The sequence below is a fragment of the Salmo salar genome, chromosome 13 (genome assembly GCF_965601325.2).
Source record: "Salmo salar chromosome 13, fSalSal1, whole genome shotgun sequence".
Taxonomy (NCBI): domain Eukaryota; kingdom Metazoa; phylum Chordata; class Actinopteri; order Salmoniformes; family Salmonidae; genus Salmo; species Salmo salar.
The window spans coordinates 86,093,531-86,110,364 of NC_138303.1; the positions used below are offsets into that span (position 1 = coordinate 86,093,531).

The 16,834-nt window shown below is 44.9% G+C and overlaps 1 protein-coding gene across 4 annotated transcripts; it reads left to right on the plus strand.

Annotated features, from left to right (window-relative positions):
- Positions 1 to 617: 617 nt before the first annotated feature.
- Positions 618 to 15,323, plus strand: LOC106567838 (rho GTPase-activating protein 35). 4 transcript variants are annotated; one of them, XM_014137622.3, is made up of 8 exons: positions 620 to 1,064; positions 1,244 to 1,296; positions 5,630 to 9,529; positions 9,996 to 10,137; positions 10,635 to 10,712; positions 11,138 to 11,269; positions 11,980 to 12,085; positions 12,277 to 15,323. In XM_014137622.3, the coding sequence occupies exons 3-8, from the start codon at positions 5,807 to 5,809 to the stop codon at positions 12,680 to 12,682; spliced, it is 4,587 nt and encodes a 1,528-aa protein (XP_013993097.3). In that variant the 5' UTR covers positions 620 to 1,064; positions 1,244 to 1,296; positions 5,630 to 5,806; the 3' UTR covers positions 12,683 to 15,323. The 4 variants fall into 4 exon arrangements, with proteins under 4 accessions (XP_013993099.3, XP_013993097.3, XP_013993098.3 ...); XM_014137623.3 differs by having other exon boundaries at positions 620 to 1,007; XM_014137621.3 differs by having other exon boundaries at positions 620 to 1,296.
- Positions 15,324 to 16,834: the final 1,511 nt, after the last annotated feature.

Below are 16,834 nucleotides of genomic sequence, written 5' to 3' on the forward strand. Positions count from 1 at the left end.
ATTAAAACCAGTTCTTTACCAACAAAGTCATAAACCCCGCCCATTTCTACAATTTATCTTCTTAAAAAATGATTTTAAACATAACCCTAATCTTAACTACGCCGCTAACCTTAATTAAGACCAAAAAGCTCAAACTTTTCTTTTGCCAATTTTGACTTTGTGGCTGTGGAATCTGACTTTGCCTATAGTCTCTAGAAGCTAGTGGAAACCCCAAGATACAGTCTATTGTACAATGTTGGATAGGAAATATTATTTTTTAGACAATGTTGAAAAGTTGGCCTATCATTTCCCTTTTACTTGAAAGTATTTTAATCTCTTTTGGGACTTTTTGGGACCTGTCTCAGAACAATCCTAATAATAATAATAATAATTTGAACAAATATTACTATGACGCATTAACGTGACTTTAGAGTAGGACACAATAATAAAAGAATAAGACAAACACAAAGACATAAGACCTACCAAAGCAGGTGATGTCATTTTGTTCAAACAAAATAGAACTCTATTAAAAATATATTGGTTAGTTTGTGAAAAGCAGGAATGCACAGAGATATATCACAGCCATTATCACCCTTGACATACGTTGGCTAAAGTCACCTTTGTAGCAGTGATGGTGATTGCGCGTGTCGGCATGACAGCAGCGTCTCGCCTTTGTAAATAGCGACGTTCTGCAGTTGTGTGTGTGCGCCGCTGGGCGAGTCTTCGCCGCGTCTGTCTCCGTAGCTCCCCATTTTCTGAGAAAAGGAGAGGAGAATTAGCTCCGGGAGGAGGGCCGCCGCCATTATTGGGAAGCTGGGGAAAAAAACACTTTCACACACACGCAATCTCTTGTTAAATTGATAAAGACGTTACCAATTTATTGCATGAAGCCAGTTTAGAATAAACCTTGTACGGCAATTGCAGCAACCTCGACCGGTGTCCCGTGCATGATCGATCCAGCATAATGTTGGCACAACAATGGACATAATAATTGGTCAAAAGCAACGTGGTGAACCAAGGAGAAAACGGTGAAACAAGCTTTTATTCTCCGAGGAGAGAAAAAACAGGAAGATCATTGTTTTTACGTTAGTAGTTTTATTATCACAAAGACAACGAAAATATCAATGGAATTGGAAATCATCAAGATAGGGATATAGACATACAATGAATCTGTCAAGCTAACAATAACAACATATGTAGAGTTATTTGTGTCTGTTTCGGAATCAAACGAGCCACATTTGTGTTTCTTGTCCATGTATATCAGGCGGCGAGGGCTGCGGCAAGCGCTGGCCTGACAGATTCAGGGAGAATGCGATGGTATGTATTCACTTTCTCCCCATTTTAATCTGAAACACAGACTCAAACCAGTGTTCCAGCTAAACATTCTCATGCTCAATTTACTCACAATGTATCAATTGTCTGTTACAAATGTATCTTTGGGTGAATAGGGTGATGATTTAAAAGTGCAAGTGGATTCAGAAATACGAGGTGAATGGGTTTAGTTACGAGTCGGCTATTTCATTCTGTGGACAAGAGGCCTGGCGTGGCCAGTGCTTTCCATGAACATTCATTCCAAATTCGTTGTTAATCCATTCAAATATGCATAAGGAGTTGTAACCAACCCACTATATATTGACAATGTCGAACAACATGGCACAATTATGTTTGTGCTTCTGAATATAGAAAATTATGTATCTTTACAATCAGAGGGTAGGGTAGTGACTTGCTTGTTTTCATTTCCAAATAACTTGCCTGTTCAATCTGGTTGTCAGTCAGGCCTTGCACAGCTGAGCTTCATGATGGTCTGCCTACTGTGCCTTTGATGGGTTATTTAGACAGGTTTTAAATGCTGGATTTTATATAGGTTTAGAATATATGGAGATGCCTCCTTTTGTAAACAATAATAATGAAAACAGTTTTATTAAATGGCAGTAGCCTGTCAGTTTGTAGTCCACATTTCATGTCAATATTGATACAGTAAGTACATCAATAGTCTATTTACATGAGTCATTTTATCACAATAATACAGTGATTTGTTTTCTGGTTGTACTTTGGGCATCCTCTTGTCATAATTTGGTTGTAGTTATGGAGTTTCTCCAGTATGGCCACTTCCTCTGTGTCAAATATACGGCTTGGCAACTTGACAGACAAGAGTACACCAAACCTTACCTGATTCTAACGCTGGTGATGATAGGTTACTGTGTACATGCAGTAGACTGGATTATGCTAATTAGTGATTGTCTGTATGCTGCACAGATTGTTCATCTGTTGTTTTTTTTCTTTGTTTGGCAACAGTATAAACACAGCAATTAGGAAGCTATTACACTAAGAACAGTGCAAACAGACCTCTGGCTGATGAGTTTATATTTTTGTTGCTGTCTAAAGAGGTTGATGTTTACCTAAATGTGTGTTGTCATTCATTCATGATATTCAGGATCAAGGCCATAGTCAAGAGCATAGATCCTTAATAGTGACCAGCTAAAGGTCCCGGTTGGCAAGGAAACCAAGAGCACTGCTTAGCCCTTTGTCTGAAGAGGTCCTTGTCCACCATCGAGATAAGGACGTATCTTACATAGTTATGAGATACACAGACCATCCATCCCCTCAATGCTTTTGGCTAGCGATAGGTAGGATGGGACTCCAATTAGTGTGAGTGCTTCTCCTTTTCCTCCCCTTCACTCCCATCCCTGCTCACACTCCAAAACCTGCCAAGTCATAAAGTAGGCAGAAAAAGAGCCTAAAAAAAGATATCTCTGAGCAGAAGTACAGTACAGCCTCGTGGCTAGGGAACCAAACTGCTAACTAGCAGGTTAATGATCCAAATCCCAAATTGGGTTTAGGGCTAACCTTGATTCATCCACTTAACATGACCAACTCCTCACATGTTGTAATGTACTTGATGTTGTATTGTACTTGATGTTGTATTGCAGTTGGTGTGATCCTTTTATGGGATTGTCAGTAGCCTACATGTGATAAGTTTGTCATTGAGTTGAAGTATGTGGATCCATGGTGGAGAGTACCCATGTCTCCAGTCCCATTTAGGCTCCTTTCATGCGACATCTCTCATACAAGGCAAAAAAAAGAATGTAATCTCTTCACTACATACCCCCTCAACATATTTACTGTCTCACTTGATTTGCAGGGATATTGAGTTTTTCTTTGTATATTGCATTTGTTGGGTTGTTCCATGTCATTTCAGCAAGCCATGAAACCCACCATCTCAGATTGTTCAGAAATTGTTTCTGTAGTTAGAAACGTATAACATTAGCATCCCTGACACGTTATTTTGTTGAGATATAATTTGATCTCTGAGAAATTAAACTAATTGATTGTACACCAATTGGCCATTTTTAATTTATAGGATTCATATAATATTTAATAAATAAAGTACCTTACATCTCATTTGGACCAAATAGTTTTCTAACAATGACTAAGACATCCTCATGTAAATGGTAAAAAGCCATCCACGGACCCCCACACCCCACGCTAATCCCAACCCAACAACGAGTATACAGCAGTGGAGGCTGCTGAGGGGAGGACGGCTCATAATAATGGCTGGAATGGAGTGAATGGTATCAAACACAAAAACATGTTTCTGATACCATTGACTCCATTCCAGCCGTTATTATGAGCTGTCCTCCCCTCAGCAGCCTCCACTGGGATACAGTATCAGTTTTCTATTTCTGACAACTAGTATGGAGCTGCGGCTCGGAGAATTGTTTCTTCATCCTTTGTAATGTATTCTCAGTGATTTTGGATTAAGCAATTTCAGCCACACCTGTTGCTGACAGGTGTATAAAATCGAGCACACATCCTTGCAATCTTCATAGACAAACATTCGAGGTACAAATGGCCTTACTGAAGAGCTCAGTGACTTTCAACATGCCACTGTCATAGGATGCCACCTTTCCAACAAATCAGTTCATCAACTTTCTGACCTGCTAGAGCTGCCCCGGTCAACTGTAAGTGCTGTTGTGAAATGGAAACGTCAAGGAGCAACCACTTGCTCAGTCGTGAAGTGGTAGGCCACATAAGCTCACAGAACGGGGCCCCGAGTGTTGAAGCACGTAGCGTGTAAAAATTGTCTGTCTTCGGTTGCAACACTCACTACCAAGTTCCAAACTGCCTCTGGAAGCAACGTCAGCACAATAACTGTTTGTCAGGAGCTTCATGAAATGGGTTTCCATGGCCGAGCAGCCGCGCACAAGCCTAAGATCACATGTGCAATGCCAAGCGTCGGCTGGAGTGGTGTAAAGCTTGCCGCCATTGGACTCTGGAGCAGTGGACACGTTTAAATAGAGTGATGAATCACACTTCACCATCTGGCAGTCTGACAGACGAATATGGGTTTGGCGGAAGCCAGGAGAACCGTATGCATAGTGCTAACTGTAAAGTTTGGTGGAGAAGGAATAATGGTCTGGGGCTGTTTTTCATGGTTCGGTCTAGGCCCCTTAGTTCCAGTGAAGATAATTCTTAACGCTACAGCATACAAGGACTCTCTAGACGATTCTGTGCTTCCAACTTTGTGGCAACAGTTTGGGGAAGGCCCTTTCCTGTTTCGGCATGACAATGCCCCCGTGCACAAAGCGAGGTCCATACAGAAACGGTTTGTCGAGCCTGGCCTAATCGCTCAACATCAGTGCCCGACCTCACTAATGCTCTTGTGGCTGAATGGAAGCAAGTCCCCACAGCAATGTTCCAACATCTAGTGGAAAGCCTTCTCAGAAGAGTGGAGGCTGTTATAGCAGCAAAGGGGGGGATCAACTCCATATTAATGGTCATGATTTTAGAATGAGATGTTTGACAAGCAGGTGTCCACATTCTTTTGGTAACATGTATGGAGGCAATCCATGCTTTGGTTTTGTTTACCAGGCCACTGTTTCAAATGCAAGTCAATGGTATCTATAATAGTATTTTTGTGCTTCATAACCAAATCATCTATAAGTAACATCATTGAGTTACACAATATATTTTTAGATACTTTCAGATGATTTGAATATGAAGTGGGAAAATGCTAATATAGGTACTATTGATTTGCATTGGATTTGTACCACAAATCTTAAAAAGTTACCATTTGAAACAATCACTAAATTCACTAGGAATATATTACATATAATGGAAAAACAATACTCAGAGCCGCAGCTTCATAATAGTTGTCAGACACAGACCGATACCGGAGCGCCAAATCTAGGTACAAGAGGCTTCTAAACAGCTTCTATTTGGATGCAATCAATTAGGTCAATTTATATTAAAACAAAAGAATGTTGCAGGAATGCTAATGTTCTGTTTCTAACAACAGAAACGATTTCAGAACAATCTGAGATGGTGTGTGTCAACTCTTTCTTGTGCTTTTTGAGGTGGAACGACCCTGTTCTATTAAAAGGCCAGCCCAGATTGAGAGCGGATTAGAAATGAGAAATTCTTGCCCCTACTCAGTGTTCTCTCATTAAGTTGAAGGGAAATTATTCTTAGTCTTGTCTTCTTTTAACCACTGTTGTTCTTGTGAAGGTGTTTGACTGTTCTTTTTTTGATGAGAGCAGAAATAAGGTTAACTTGGCTCAAACTAATATGTGTTCCTTTTTAAACATAAATTAAGATTTTGTTTAGCTAATTATTTGATTTTTGTGCTCTTTTTTTTTCTTCCTGACAGGCTCATAGCTACATTAGAAATGACTGAGAGAAGCCTCTGCCTTTGCTACACCCCTACACTGCTGTTGATAAAACATGAAGCACACTAGAGGAAACACCAACTAATCTGCCACTCACATCCAGGTGTTCTCTTCTATCGAGTGCCTGAATATGGCAGGATGAGTGTCAGCAGACGATAATGATGGCGAAAAAGCAGGATGCTAAGTCACCCACATACAACCTTATTGTTGTGGGTTTGTCAGGGACTGAGAAAGAGAAGGGCCAGTGTGGAGTGGGCAAGTCCTGCCTGTGTAACCGCTTTGTGCGCCCCAGTGCTGATGACTTCTATCTGGACCACACGTCAGTGCTGAGCACCAGTGACTTTGGGGGCAGAGTGGTTAACAATGACCACTTCCTGTTCTGGGGGGAGGTGGGGCGGGTGGTGGAGGAGGGGCCGGAGTGCAGGATGCATGTGGTGGAGCAGACCGAGTTCATTGATGACCAGACGTTCCAGCCACACCGCAGCACTGCCATGCAGCCCTACATCAAGAGGGCGGCCTCCACCAAGCTGGCCTCTGCAGAGAAGCTTATGTACTTCTGCACGGACCAGCTGGGGCTGGAGCAGGACTTTGAGCAGAAGCAGATGCCTGAGGGCAAGATACAGGCTGACGGGTTCATGCTCTGTGTGGACGTCAGTAGGGGGATGAACCGCAACTTTGACGACCAGTTGAAGTTTGTCACAAACCTTTATGGTCAGCTGAGCAAAACAAAGAAGCCCATTGTGCTGGTCTTAACCAAGTGTGATGAGGGGGTTGAACGCTACATCAAAGATTCTCACACCTTTGCCATCACTAAAAAGAGTCTTCCAGTAGTGGAGACATCTGCACGCTCCAACATCAATGTTGACCTAGCCTTCATTGCTTTGGTGCAACTCATTGATAAGAGCAGGGGCAAGCCCAAGATCATTCCTTACTTCGAGGCCCTCAAGCTCCAGAGTCAGCAGATAGCCCTGGCTAAAGACCGATACGAATGGCTAGTCAACCGTGTAGTGAAGAACCACAACGAGACCTGGCTTAACACCAGCCGACGCATGCACAGCTCTTCAGAGTTCAAGGAATACGTCTTTCTAGAGGGTACAGCGAAATGCAAGAAGCTCTTCCAGCAGCATGTGTACCGTCTGAAACAGGAGCACATTGAGAGACGTCGGAAAATCTATCTGAGCACTCTTCCTCTAGCACTTAGCTCCCTGGTGCCTGACCTGGATGAGATCGACCAGCTGAGCTGGTCTGGGGTTCAGAAGGTCCTGGAGTCCAAGCAGCACTTTGCCCACTGGTTTGTGGTTTTGGAGGACTCTCCATGGGAGGACACGTCTCACATAGATAACATGGAGGATGAGCGCATCCCCTCAGACCTGCTGGAGACGGCCCCAGCCGAGTACATTTTCAATGCCCACCTGGAGCACCTGAGGAATGAGTGCAAGCGGGCTGAGATGAGGCAGGAGTTCAAGCACAAGCTGGCCTGTTCTCCCTTTGTCACGCCAGGCAAGCCCTGGGAAGAGGCCCGCAGCTTCATCATGAACGAAGACTTCTACCAATGGTTGGAGGAATCAGAGTACCTGGACCTCTACAACCGCCACCAGAAAGACATAATAGACCACGCTAAAGAGGACTTCCAGGAGCTGCTGCTGGAGTACTCTGAGCTCTTCTATGAGCTGGAGGTGGATGCCAAGCCCAGCAAGGAGAAGATGGGGGCCATCCAGGATGTTTTAGGGGAGGAGCAGAGGTTCAAGACCCTGCAGAAGCTTCCAGCTGAGAGAGATGCTCTGGTGTTGAAGCATATCCACTTTGTCTACCACCCAACCAAGGAGACCTGTCCCAGCAGCCCACAGTGTGGAGACTTCAAGATAGAGCAGCTCCTGGCCTCACGTTTCCCAACATGCTACCCATTCTTCAATGTGAAGTCCCATTTTGGGGATATTAAAGCTGACCGTATCAACCTTGTGATATTGGGCAAAGACGGACTGGCCAGGGAGTTTGCCAATGAGATCAGGACCCTCTGTACCAATGATGACCGGTATGTGCTGGATGGGAAAATGTATGAGCTGACCCTGCGACCTATTGAGGGAAACGTACGACTTCCTGTAAATTCCTTTCACACTACCACTTTCACACCCCATGGATGCCTGTGTCTGTACAACTCAAAAGAGTCCCTAACCTATGTCGTAGAAAGCATTGAAAGGTTGCGGGAGTCAACAATAGGTAGAAGGGACAGCCATATAGCTCAGCTTTTAACGTCTCTGCTCTTGGTTACTAAAAGGGGAGTAGGGACATATGCAGATATTGGGGGAGAAACTGCCTTAGGCCTAATAACACAGGGACAGCAGGTAGCAAGGAGACTGCAGTGTAGCTTCCTAGACCCAGCCTCTCCTGGTGTGGGCTATGGGCACAATGTGAATGACAGTCAGATCAATCAAGTTTTGAGGGGTCTCCTGGACTCTAGGAGGAGCTCATCTCTTAGTAGCAGCTCCCCACCTCTGCCCCCTAAACCTCCAGGCCCAAGAGACTCTCCTCACCAGCCCAGCCCAGAGGCAGACATCCGCATCGTCATGTGCTTGATGTGTGGAGACAACTACGACGTGGAACAGCTCCTCTCTCCCTTCCTACTGCCTCAGCACTGCAGGCCAACATCCAATAGTGGGACCTCAGTGATACTGGAGCAGACAGTGGGGCCTCACAAACAGGTGATTGAGCTCTCCCTTCTTTCCTACCACGCCTCCTTCTCCCTGAGGAAGAGCAGATTAGTGCATGGCTACATCGCTGTGTACTCAGCCCGCCGCAAGGCCTCCCTGGAGACTCTATGTGCCTTCCTGTGTGAGATCCAGGACATCATCCCTGTTCAGCTGCTGGCAGTAGGGGAGAGCCAGGTGGAGCTCACAGAAAGTGAGTCTGCCAGAGAGCAGCTAGTCCAGGGAGAGGAGCTGGCCCAAGAGATAGAGGGCAGGTTCAACAGTGTGGTGTGTGGGTCTGGAGGGGTGGTGGGCGGCCTGCACAGGATAGAGATGTTCCAGCACTTCCTGATGGAGGTGGTGGAGAAACGCAACATTGTGGAGGCAACACACATGTATGATAACGTGGCTGAGGCCTGCACTAATGACACTGCCTACTCCCCTCGCTGTAGCTCACCCAGCCCTGGCAACATGTTCTTAGACTCTGATGTGGATGACGTGGAGCCCTCCCCACCCTACTTCGATGGCACACTCACCTCCCATGGTGGGGGCTTCAACCTGCCTGACCTGGACTCCAGCGATGTCTCTGTCATCTCTGACATCAGCTCCTTTGAGAACAAACTCAACAGCAAGGTCCCTCCCCAGGTGAGGCCCAAGCCCACTGTGACCTTTGACTTCCGGAAGGTGGGCCGAAACCCCTACAACACAGACACCATGGGCCACCGTCGCTCCCTGCCCTCTACTGTGACATGGGTACCAGGTGGGGACGGAGGTTACGACCCCTCAGACTATGCAGAGCCTATGGATGCTGTGTCCAAGCCCCGGCCCAGCAACGAGGAGATCATCTACTCTGTGCCCCATGACAGCACGCAGGGCAAGATAATCACCATCCGCAACGCCAACAGGATGCACTCAAATGGGAACGGCTCGGACAGTGAGGCAGACAGCAGTTCCCTGGAGCGCTGCAGGAAGTTCTCGGCGGCGGGGGTGAAGCCCCGGCTGTACCGTGACCGCTCCAAACGCCTGGGTAAGTTCAGCAGCTTTCGCACTAGCTTCATTGGCAGCGACGATGAGATGGGGGCCCTGCCAAAGACCAAGGAGGATGAGTTCGGAACCCTGAAAGGAGACATCATCAATGAGGAGGGAGAGGACCCCAAGAAGAGGAACATTCTGAAGAGCCTACGGCGAACTGCCAAGGTATGTATTTCTTCACTTAGTATTCTCCTCTTAACTGCTAATGGGTTAACACTATAATTTTCAAGTTTGAATGACTATTGTCTTTCAAGTTTAGGTAAATGGATGGCTAGCTTTGATCCGATAAACATGGTTAAGTATTGACAACATGGTTAATATGTTTTCTCACGTGAACTCTACTATCTAAATAACTTTTTTGATGCGTAATTCCTTGATTGTTTTAATCAAAACTATTCCTCCATGCTAATATGCTATTCATAGAAAGTAAGTTCAAGGTGAGTGGATAGAATTTAAGCCTGTATTTCAGAGTTACTAAGACACTTGATGCGGCAGCTGTTAATGCTGAATACATAAAGGCAAATTTAGTTTGCCAGCTTACAGCTGAATTGAACATAGTGTTGACATAATGAACAACCATTCTAATATGGACTTGGTCATTAACAATGTCAACATTCCTGTTTCTGTGCAGAAAACCAGACCAAAGCCCCGGCCCTCTATTCCCAAGCCCCTGGAGAGCAACTACTTCGGGGTACCCCTGGTCAATGTGGTGTTCCCAGACAGACCTATCCCACTTTTTATCGACAAGTGTGTCCACTTCATTGAGACCACAGGTAGGTCACAATTTTCTGTCTCCTCTTCTCCCCTGTGTTTGTTTATATGTGTGTGTGTTTGTCTGGTTCATTATGCTATTTGACCTGGATGCTGTGCAAAACGTAGGCAGAATCTTATCGTTGATAATTCTGAGGTAAACCTGTGTTGCTGAATTATGAAAATGTGTAATGTCTTTTTAGTGTTGCACTGTGAAAGTTTTACTTAAATAATCGCTTTGCGGTTGTTCATTTTCAATGTGCTTTAATGTAAGCCATTCTGGACGAGGGCATCTGCTAAATGAAAAAAATGTAATGTGAATATAATGATTATTTTTCCACCCAACTCTTTACGCCGGCCAAGAAGAACTAACTACGACTAGAGCAAATGTAGCCAGTGATCAAGTTCTGTACTTCAGCAGTGCCCTCATTGACTTTACAGGAAATGGATAATGACGTAATGCAGATGGAGTCGATGGAATGAAGCATTCTTCCTGGTTTCAATCTCTGTCTCTCTGCAGGTCTCAACACAGAGGGGCTGTACAGGGTGAGCGGGAACAAGTGTGAGATGGAGAGCATGCAGAGGCAGTTTGACCAGGGTGAGTTACTGTACTTAGTCTGGTCTAAAACATTGTATCAGACCAATGGATTGATTGACTGTAATACTCACCACACTCTGTCCCTAACCCCTGGACTAACCCTGGTTAGTTATTTGGCTAATCAATATATTGACACATGAGCTGTAGAGGAAATTATGGCCTACAACAAAATATATTTAGAACAGTGACAAAGCCGACTGACTACCTCTTACACACTATTCCTATCCCTCTCTCTTCCCCCTTCTCTCCTCCCTCCCCTAAATGTTTTTCTCCCCTTTTCTCTCCTTCTACCTCTCACCTCCCTCTACCACTCTCTCCTCTTTCTCTTCTTCTACATCTCACCGTTCTCTCCCTCTCTTCTTCCCTCTTCATCTCCCTCATCTTGTTTTACCTCTTTCTATCCCTCTACCTCTTTTTTCCTCTAGACCATGGGCTGGACCTAGTGGAGAAGGACTTTGCCATCAACACGGTGGCTGGGGCTCTGAAGGCCTTCTTCTCTGAGCTGCCGGAGCCATTGGTGCCCTGCATCCTGCAGGTGGAGCTGCTCGAGGCCTTCAGTAAGACATGGAGCTGGCTGGGGTTAGGAAGGGGGTACTGGGGTTCTGGAGGGCTCAGTAAGACATGGAGCTGGCTGGGTTAGGAAGGGGTACTGGGGTTCTGGAGGGCTCAGTAAGACATGGAGCTGGCTGGGGTTAGGAAGGGGTACTGGGGTTCTGGAGGGCTCAGTAAGACATGGAGCTGGCTGGGGTTAAGAAGGGGTACTGGGGTTCTGGAGGGCTCAGTAAGACATGGAGCTGGCTGGGGTTAGGAAGGGGTACTGGGGTTCTGGAGGGCTCAGTAAGACATGGAGCTGGCTGGGGTTAGAAAGGGGTACTGGGGTTCTGGAGGGCTCAGTAAGACATGGAGCTGGCTGGGGTTAGGAAGGGGTACTGGGGTTCTGGAGGGTTCAGTAAGACATAGAGCTGGCTGGGGTTAGGGAGGTGTTCTGAAGGGTTCAGTAAGACATTGATCAGGCTGGGGTACAAGGGTGGTGCTGAGTGATTGTTCAGGGAGTGATTCTTGTGATTTTTGACAGTCAATTTCTTACAGGGTGTTGGGGAGGATTTCTCGTCGGTGGGATAAGGATATGTTGTGTTTTGTTCTCAGAAAATATAATATATTATAATTATGTGTGTAGATGTATACTGTATGTAGTGCTGCATATGGAGTAACAGTGTTGAAAACATGTGAGTCATAGCACTGACCTACTCCCTGTGTGTGTGCACAGAAATTAACGACAGGGAACAAAGGCTGTACACCATGAAGGATGTGCTGAGGAAGTTCCCCAGGGAGAACTATGACGTTTTCAGATTTGTCATGAGCCACTTACACAAGTGAGTGCAGATCAGACTGGCTAGCTGTTCCATTCTATGACCTTGGCCCTGACTGCATTGTGACTGAAACCATTTGCCTGTTTTGTAACATGTATCATTAAGTAGCTCTCATACCTGTGTAATAATGTTATTACACTAGTAGCTGTTGTCATGCTGTTGTTGATGGGAGTGTATTGTGTTGTCTCTCCCAGGGTGAGCCAGCTGAGCAGACAGAACCTGATGACCAGTGAGAATCTGTCCATCTGTTTCTGGCCCACTCTGATGCGGCCAGCCTTCACCACCATGGACGCCCTGACGGCCACGCGGACCTACCAGACAATCATCGAGACCTTCATCCACCAGTGTGCTTTCTTCTTCTACAACCAGCCCCTCCTGGACTCCCCCACTGGCCTGGCTGGCCTCCCTGCCTCCCCCACCACCACCCTCACCGGGGGCTCCACCTATTCCTGCTACCGCTCCTCCCCTCCCCCCACCACCACGCAATTCAGCCCCCTGCAGCAGTCACCCCCCACCACCCCCCAGTCACCCCTGCAGTCCCTCCTGCCCCCCCTCCACCAACACCCCCACTGCGCCCCCACCGAACAAGAGACACTGTGAAAGACACTGTGAAAGACACTGAGAAGGGAGCACACGCTGTATCCCTGATCTGATGATGCTGGACCCTTACACACACAAACACACACACCAATACACACACTGACACTCCCTTGTTTGGTCATTGATAATAACATAGATAAAGAGAGCGAGAGAGGAGACGAGGAGCGTTTGACAAACAAACTTGCCACTAGTGAACAGCATCCAGCTGACCTGCCCCTGCCACCTGTGTGCCAGTGCAGATCCCAATGCTGACTCTTCCCCTCCACCCCCCTATAGCCCCTGATAACCAGGAATCTGACTCTAGGACTCACCAACAGGAGGGCCAGGGGAAAGAACAGAGTGGGTTTCAATTGTTACAGTTAAGAATCTCTCTGCCAACCAACCATTTTAACCCTAATGATACACTATAATGGAAAAAGTCCAAGCCTCCATGTCAAGTTGGAAGATATGATTTGTGCCCATAGCTATGTTGTTATTTGTGTATAATAATTTGACATCTGTTTCTTTCTGTTTGTTAATGAAAGTAGCCACTGGATGTATGGACTGTGCTCTGAAGGCTGTTGGCAGTAACGTGCCACACCGCTGTTTGGGGAGCCTCCCTGTCTTCCTGAAGGACCCCTGCTATGGGGTTGGGGGGGTTCAGTGGGGATGGGGGGGTAGTTTGGGAGAGTGGGGGGACATCCAGGGATGCACTTTAATGGTCAGAATGTTTTTGTTAAAAAAAAAATAATATCAAAAAGGATGTTGTTGGGCCAGAATGTTTTAGTGTGTTGCGTTCCCGGCTCAAACAGCCATACCCATTGCCTCTCTGAAGGGGCCTTGGCAGATCAAAATGTTGTTTACACCCAAACCCTTGTATTTGTATCCACATACTTATCTGAAGCACTTTTAAACTCTAGTTTGAAGTTCCATGAAATACAACCTTGATCAATTGACTTTGTTTTAATGGCCGTGTGGGTGTGGCAGTAGTAGAGAGGGACTCGTTAACATGACCCTGTCATAAAATTGTTATTTTAGAGGATTCAGGGCTCACTTTATAACCCCATGGAAAACCAAACCATAATACTGGTTACACATTCCTCTTTCATCTTAGTCAAGACAGAAATAGTTTGTTCTGAGAATGCAGGTTTGAATAGCATGCAGTTCTTTTTAGGACTGCTGTTGCTTTACTAATGGTTGCGAATATGGAAGTCGCCTGGTGTTGTTTAGGCAAGTAAGTTTGAGCCAGGGTCAGTTAATCAGGCCCTTCAGGATCCAGGAGAGGAATGCTCTTGGTTAAGATGACCTCAGGTCCACTCCATCAGTTAGGGTTTGATGATTGAACATTGAAGATTGATTATGGGAATTATTGACAGAAACCTCAGACAGTAGCATAATGAGGGAGAGGTTAGAGAGACATTAGTTATACCAGACAAGTCCTCTATGTACTGTATTTGTTCCACTGTGTTATCTGGTGGCCATGGAAACCACTGCCCTATTGCAAAATGATGCTGGATATGTTGCTATGGGTGTCTAGCCAGTTGAACTCTTTGTACTCATCTAATATTAAGTAAGTCGCTCTGGATAAGAGCGTCTGCTAAATGACTAAAATGTAAATGTAAGGACCTTAAACTGAGGCAAGGTGTGCATACAGAAAACACTACCACGGCAACGAACTACAGTACAGTAATAACAGTATAGTATATCCTATAGAGATGTATGGACTCATGCCCAGGAATGTCAACAAAGCATAGAATGACTAGCTCCAGTGTTCTATGGGATTCATGTTGGTATTTAACTGTCCTCTCACTTGTTGAAAAAAAATAAAGTAGTCAAGGTAAAGTAGTTTAATGAATACTCCTGCTATATTCTGTATTCTTCTATCAATATAAGATAAAAGCATTGCCACATGCACCTTTTGGGGTTGACTGAGGATTGGCCAGGAGGCATGGTGGTACTCTGTTGGCCATGTTGGATTGTTCTCATGCTGCCTGCTCAGAACAGATCAGTCAAAACTATTTGTTGTATTGAGGGTCAACTCTACTCAATACTTGGATCACTCACTGGTACTTATCCTGTGTGTTCCTGCTGTGGGAGGCAGTTGTCTCTGTGATCAATATACTAACGCTGCAGTGACTCCTCAACCAGTACAGTACATTATTACCACACGCACAACAGACCAGATGGGAGATGGATAGGAAAAACAAATTGTCCCAGTAGAATGTGACTTTGGCTCAGAGGATTCATGTGGCTGCATCACATCATTTCTGACAACTTTGACAGATCTGCAGTTATTTGGAGAAAAAAAGGCAAGAGCATACTATAGTAAAATGGTTGTTTATTTGTATGTTAGGGGGTCTAACACTTTGCCCTTTAGTCAATGGTAGAATTTTTTTTTGTGTGTGCATTTCAATGATTTGAAAGTCACATTTTTACAATTTTGTGAATGGTTTAAGGCCACTTCAGTTTAGTGCATGATTTAACAACACACCAAGGGAGATGGTTCAACAACTCATTATTTTAAAACAAGTGTGACATAACAAGTGAAAGATGAAGTACTGTTCATCAACAGCAAACCATGGGATTTGTCTGACTGAGAATGGTGTATGACGATGAAGGCCTTATGTGATCTGTATAATAGTGAATAAATTAAATCTTGTAAGATTGTCGTCAGACCTCCTGTGATTCCATGTGTGTGAGAGTTCATCAAGTAAGATATTTCTGTACATTTGGCTGCAATATTAGGCAAGTGATGTCTGACACATTGCGTATTCATTTGTTTTTGCCTATATAGCACTTAATCTGATTTAATGCAACAATGACTGACAAGAGAGTAATAGAATTTTGTGCGATTACAATTAAGGAAATGCATTTAAATTTCAATCTATGGTTATTTCAGAGATATCCCCTTAGATGTAAGGCTGAGGCTGCGGATCCGTATGTAACTGGCTGCCTGTTACACCCTGTGGAAACCCTGGATTGCTGATGCTATGTATTGACCAATGAGAGGGTTTTTGAAGCCACCGGTCAGCCATATTGGCACTTCCCAGAAGAAGCAGTCATTAGGAATAAATGGAATTCTACAGTATTTCAATTAAATGTTTGAAAGACAAATGTATACTGAACAAAAATATAAACAGAACATGTGACAATTTCAAAGATTTTACTGAGTTACAGTTCCTATAAGGAAATCAGTCAATTGAAATAAATAAATTAGGCCGTAATCTATGGATGTCACATGACTGGGAATAGAGATATGCATCTGTTGGTCACAGATAATTTAAAAAAATAGGTAGGGACGTGGATCAGAAAACCAGTCAGTATCTGCTGTGACCACCATTTGCCTCATGCAGCGTGACACATACCCTTCACATAGAGTTGATCAGGTTATTGATTGTGGAATGTTGTCTCACTCCACAATGGCTGTGCGAAGTTGGTGGATATTGGCTGGAACTGGAACACACTGTTGTACACATCAACCCAGAGCATCCCAAACATGCTCAATGGGTGACATGTCTGGTGAGTATGCAGGCCATGGAAGAACTGGGACATTTTCAGATTCCAGGAATTATGTACAGATCCTTGTGACATGGGGCTGTGCATCATCATGCTGAAACATGAGGTGATGGCAGCAGATGAATGGCACGACAATGGGCCTCAGGATCTCTTCACGGTATCTTTGTGCATTCAAATTGCCATCAATAAAATGCAATTGTGTTTGTTGTCCGAAGCTTATGCCTTCCCATACCATAACCCCACCGTCACCATGCGGCACTCTGTTAAACTGCATTGTTGGTTAAGGGATTGTAAGTAAGCATTTCACTGTTAGGTCTACACCTGTTGTATTCGGCGCATGCAACAAATAAAAATGCATTTGATTTGTTCACAACGTTGACATCAGCAAACCGCTCGCCCACACGATGCCATACATGTGGTCAATACACGGTTGTGAGGCCGGTTGGACGTACTGCCAAATTCTCTAAAACTACGTTGGAGGTAGCTTATCGCATCTGTGGCATTGTGTTGTGACAAAACTGCACATTTTAGAGTGGCCTTTTATTGTCCCCAGCACAAGGTGCACCTGTGTAATGATCATGCTGTTTAATCAGCTTCTTGATATGCCACACCTGTCAGGTGGATGGATTATCTTGGCAAAGAAGAAATGCTCACTAA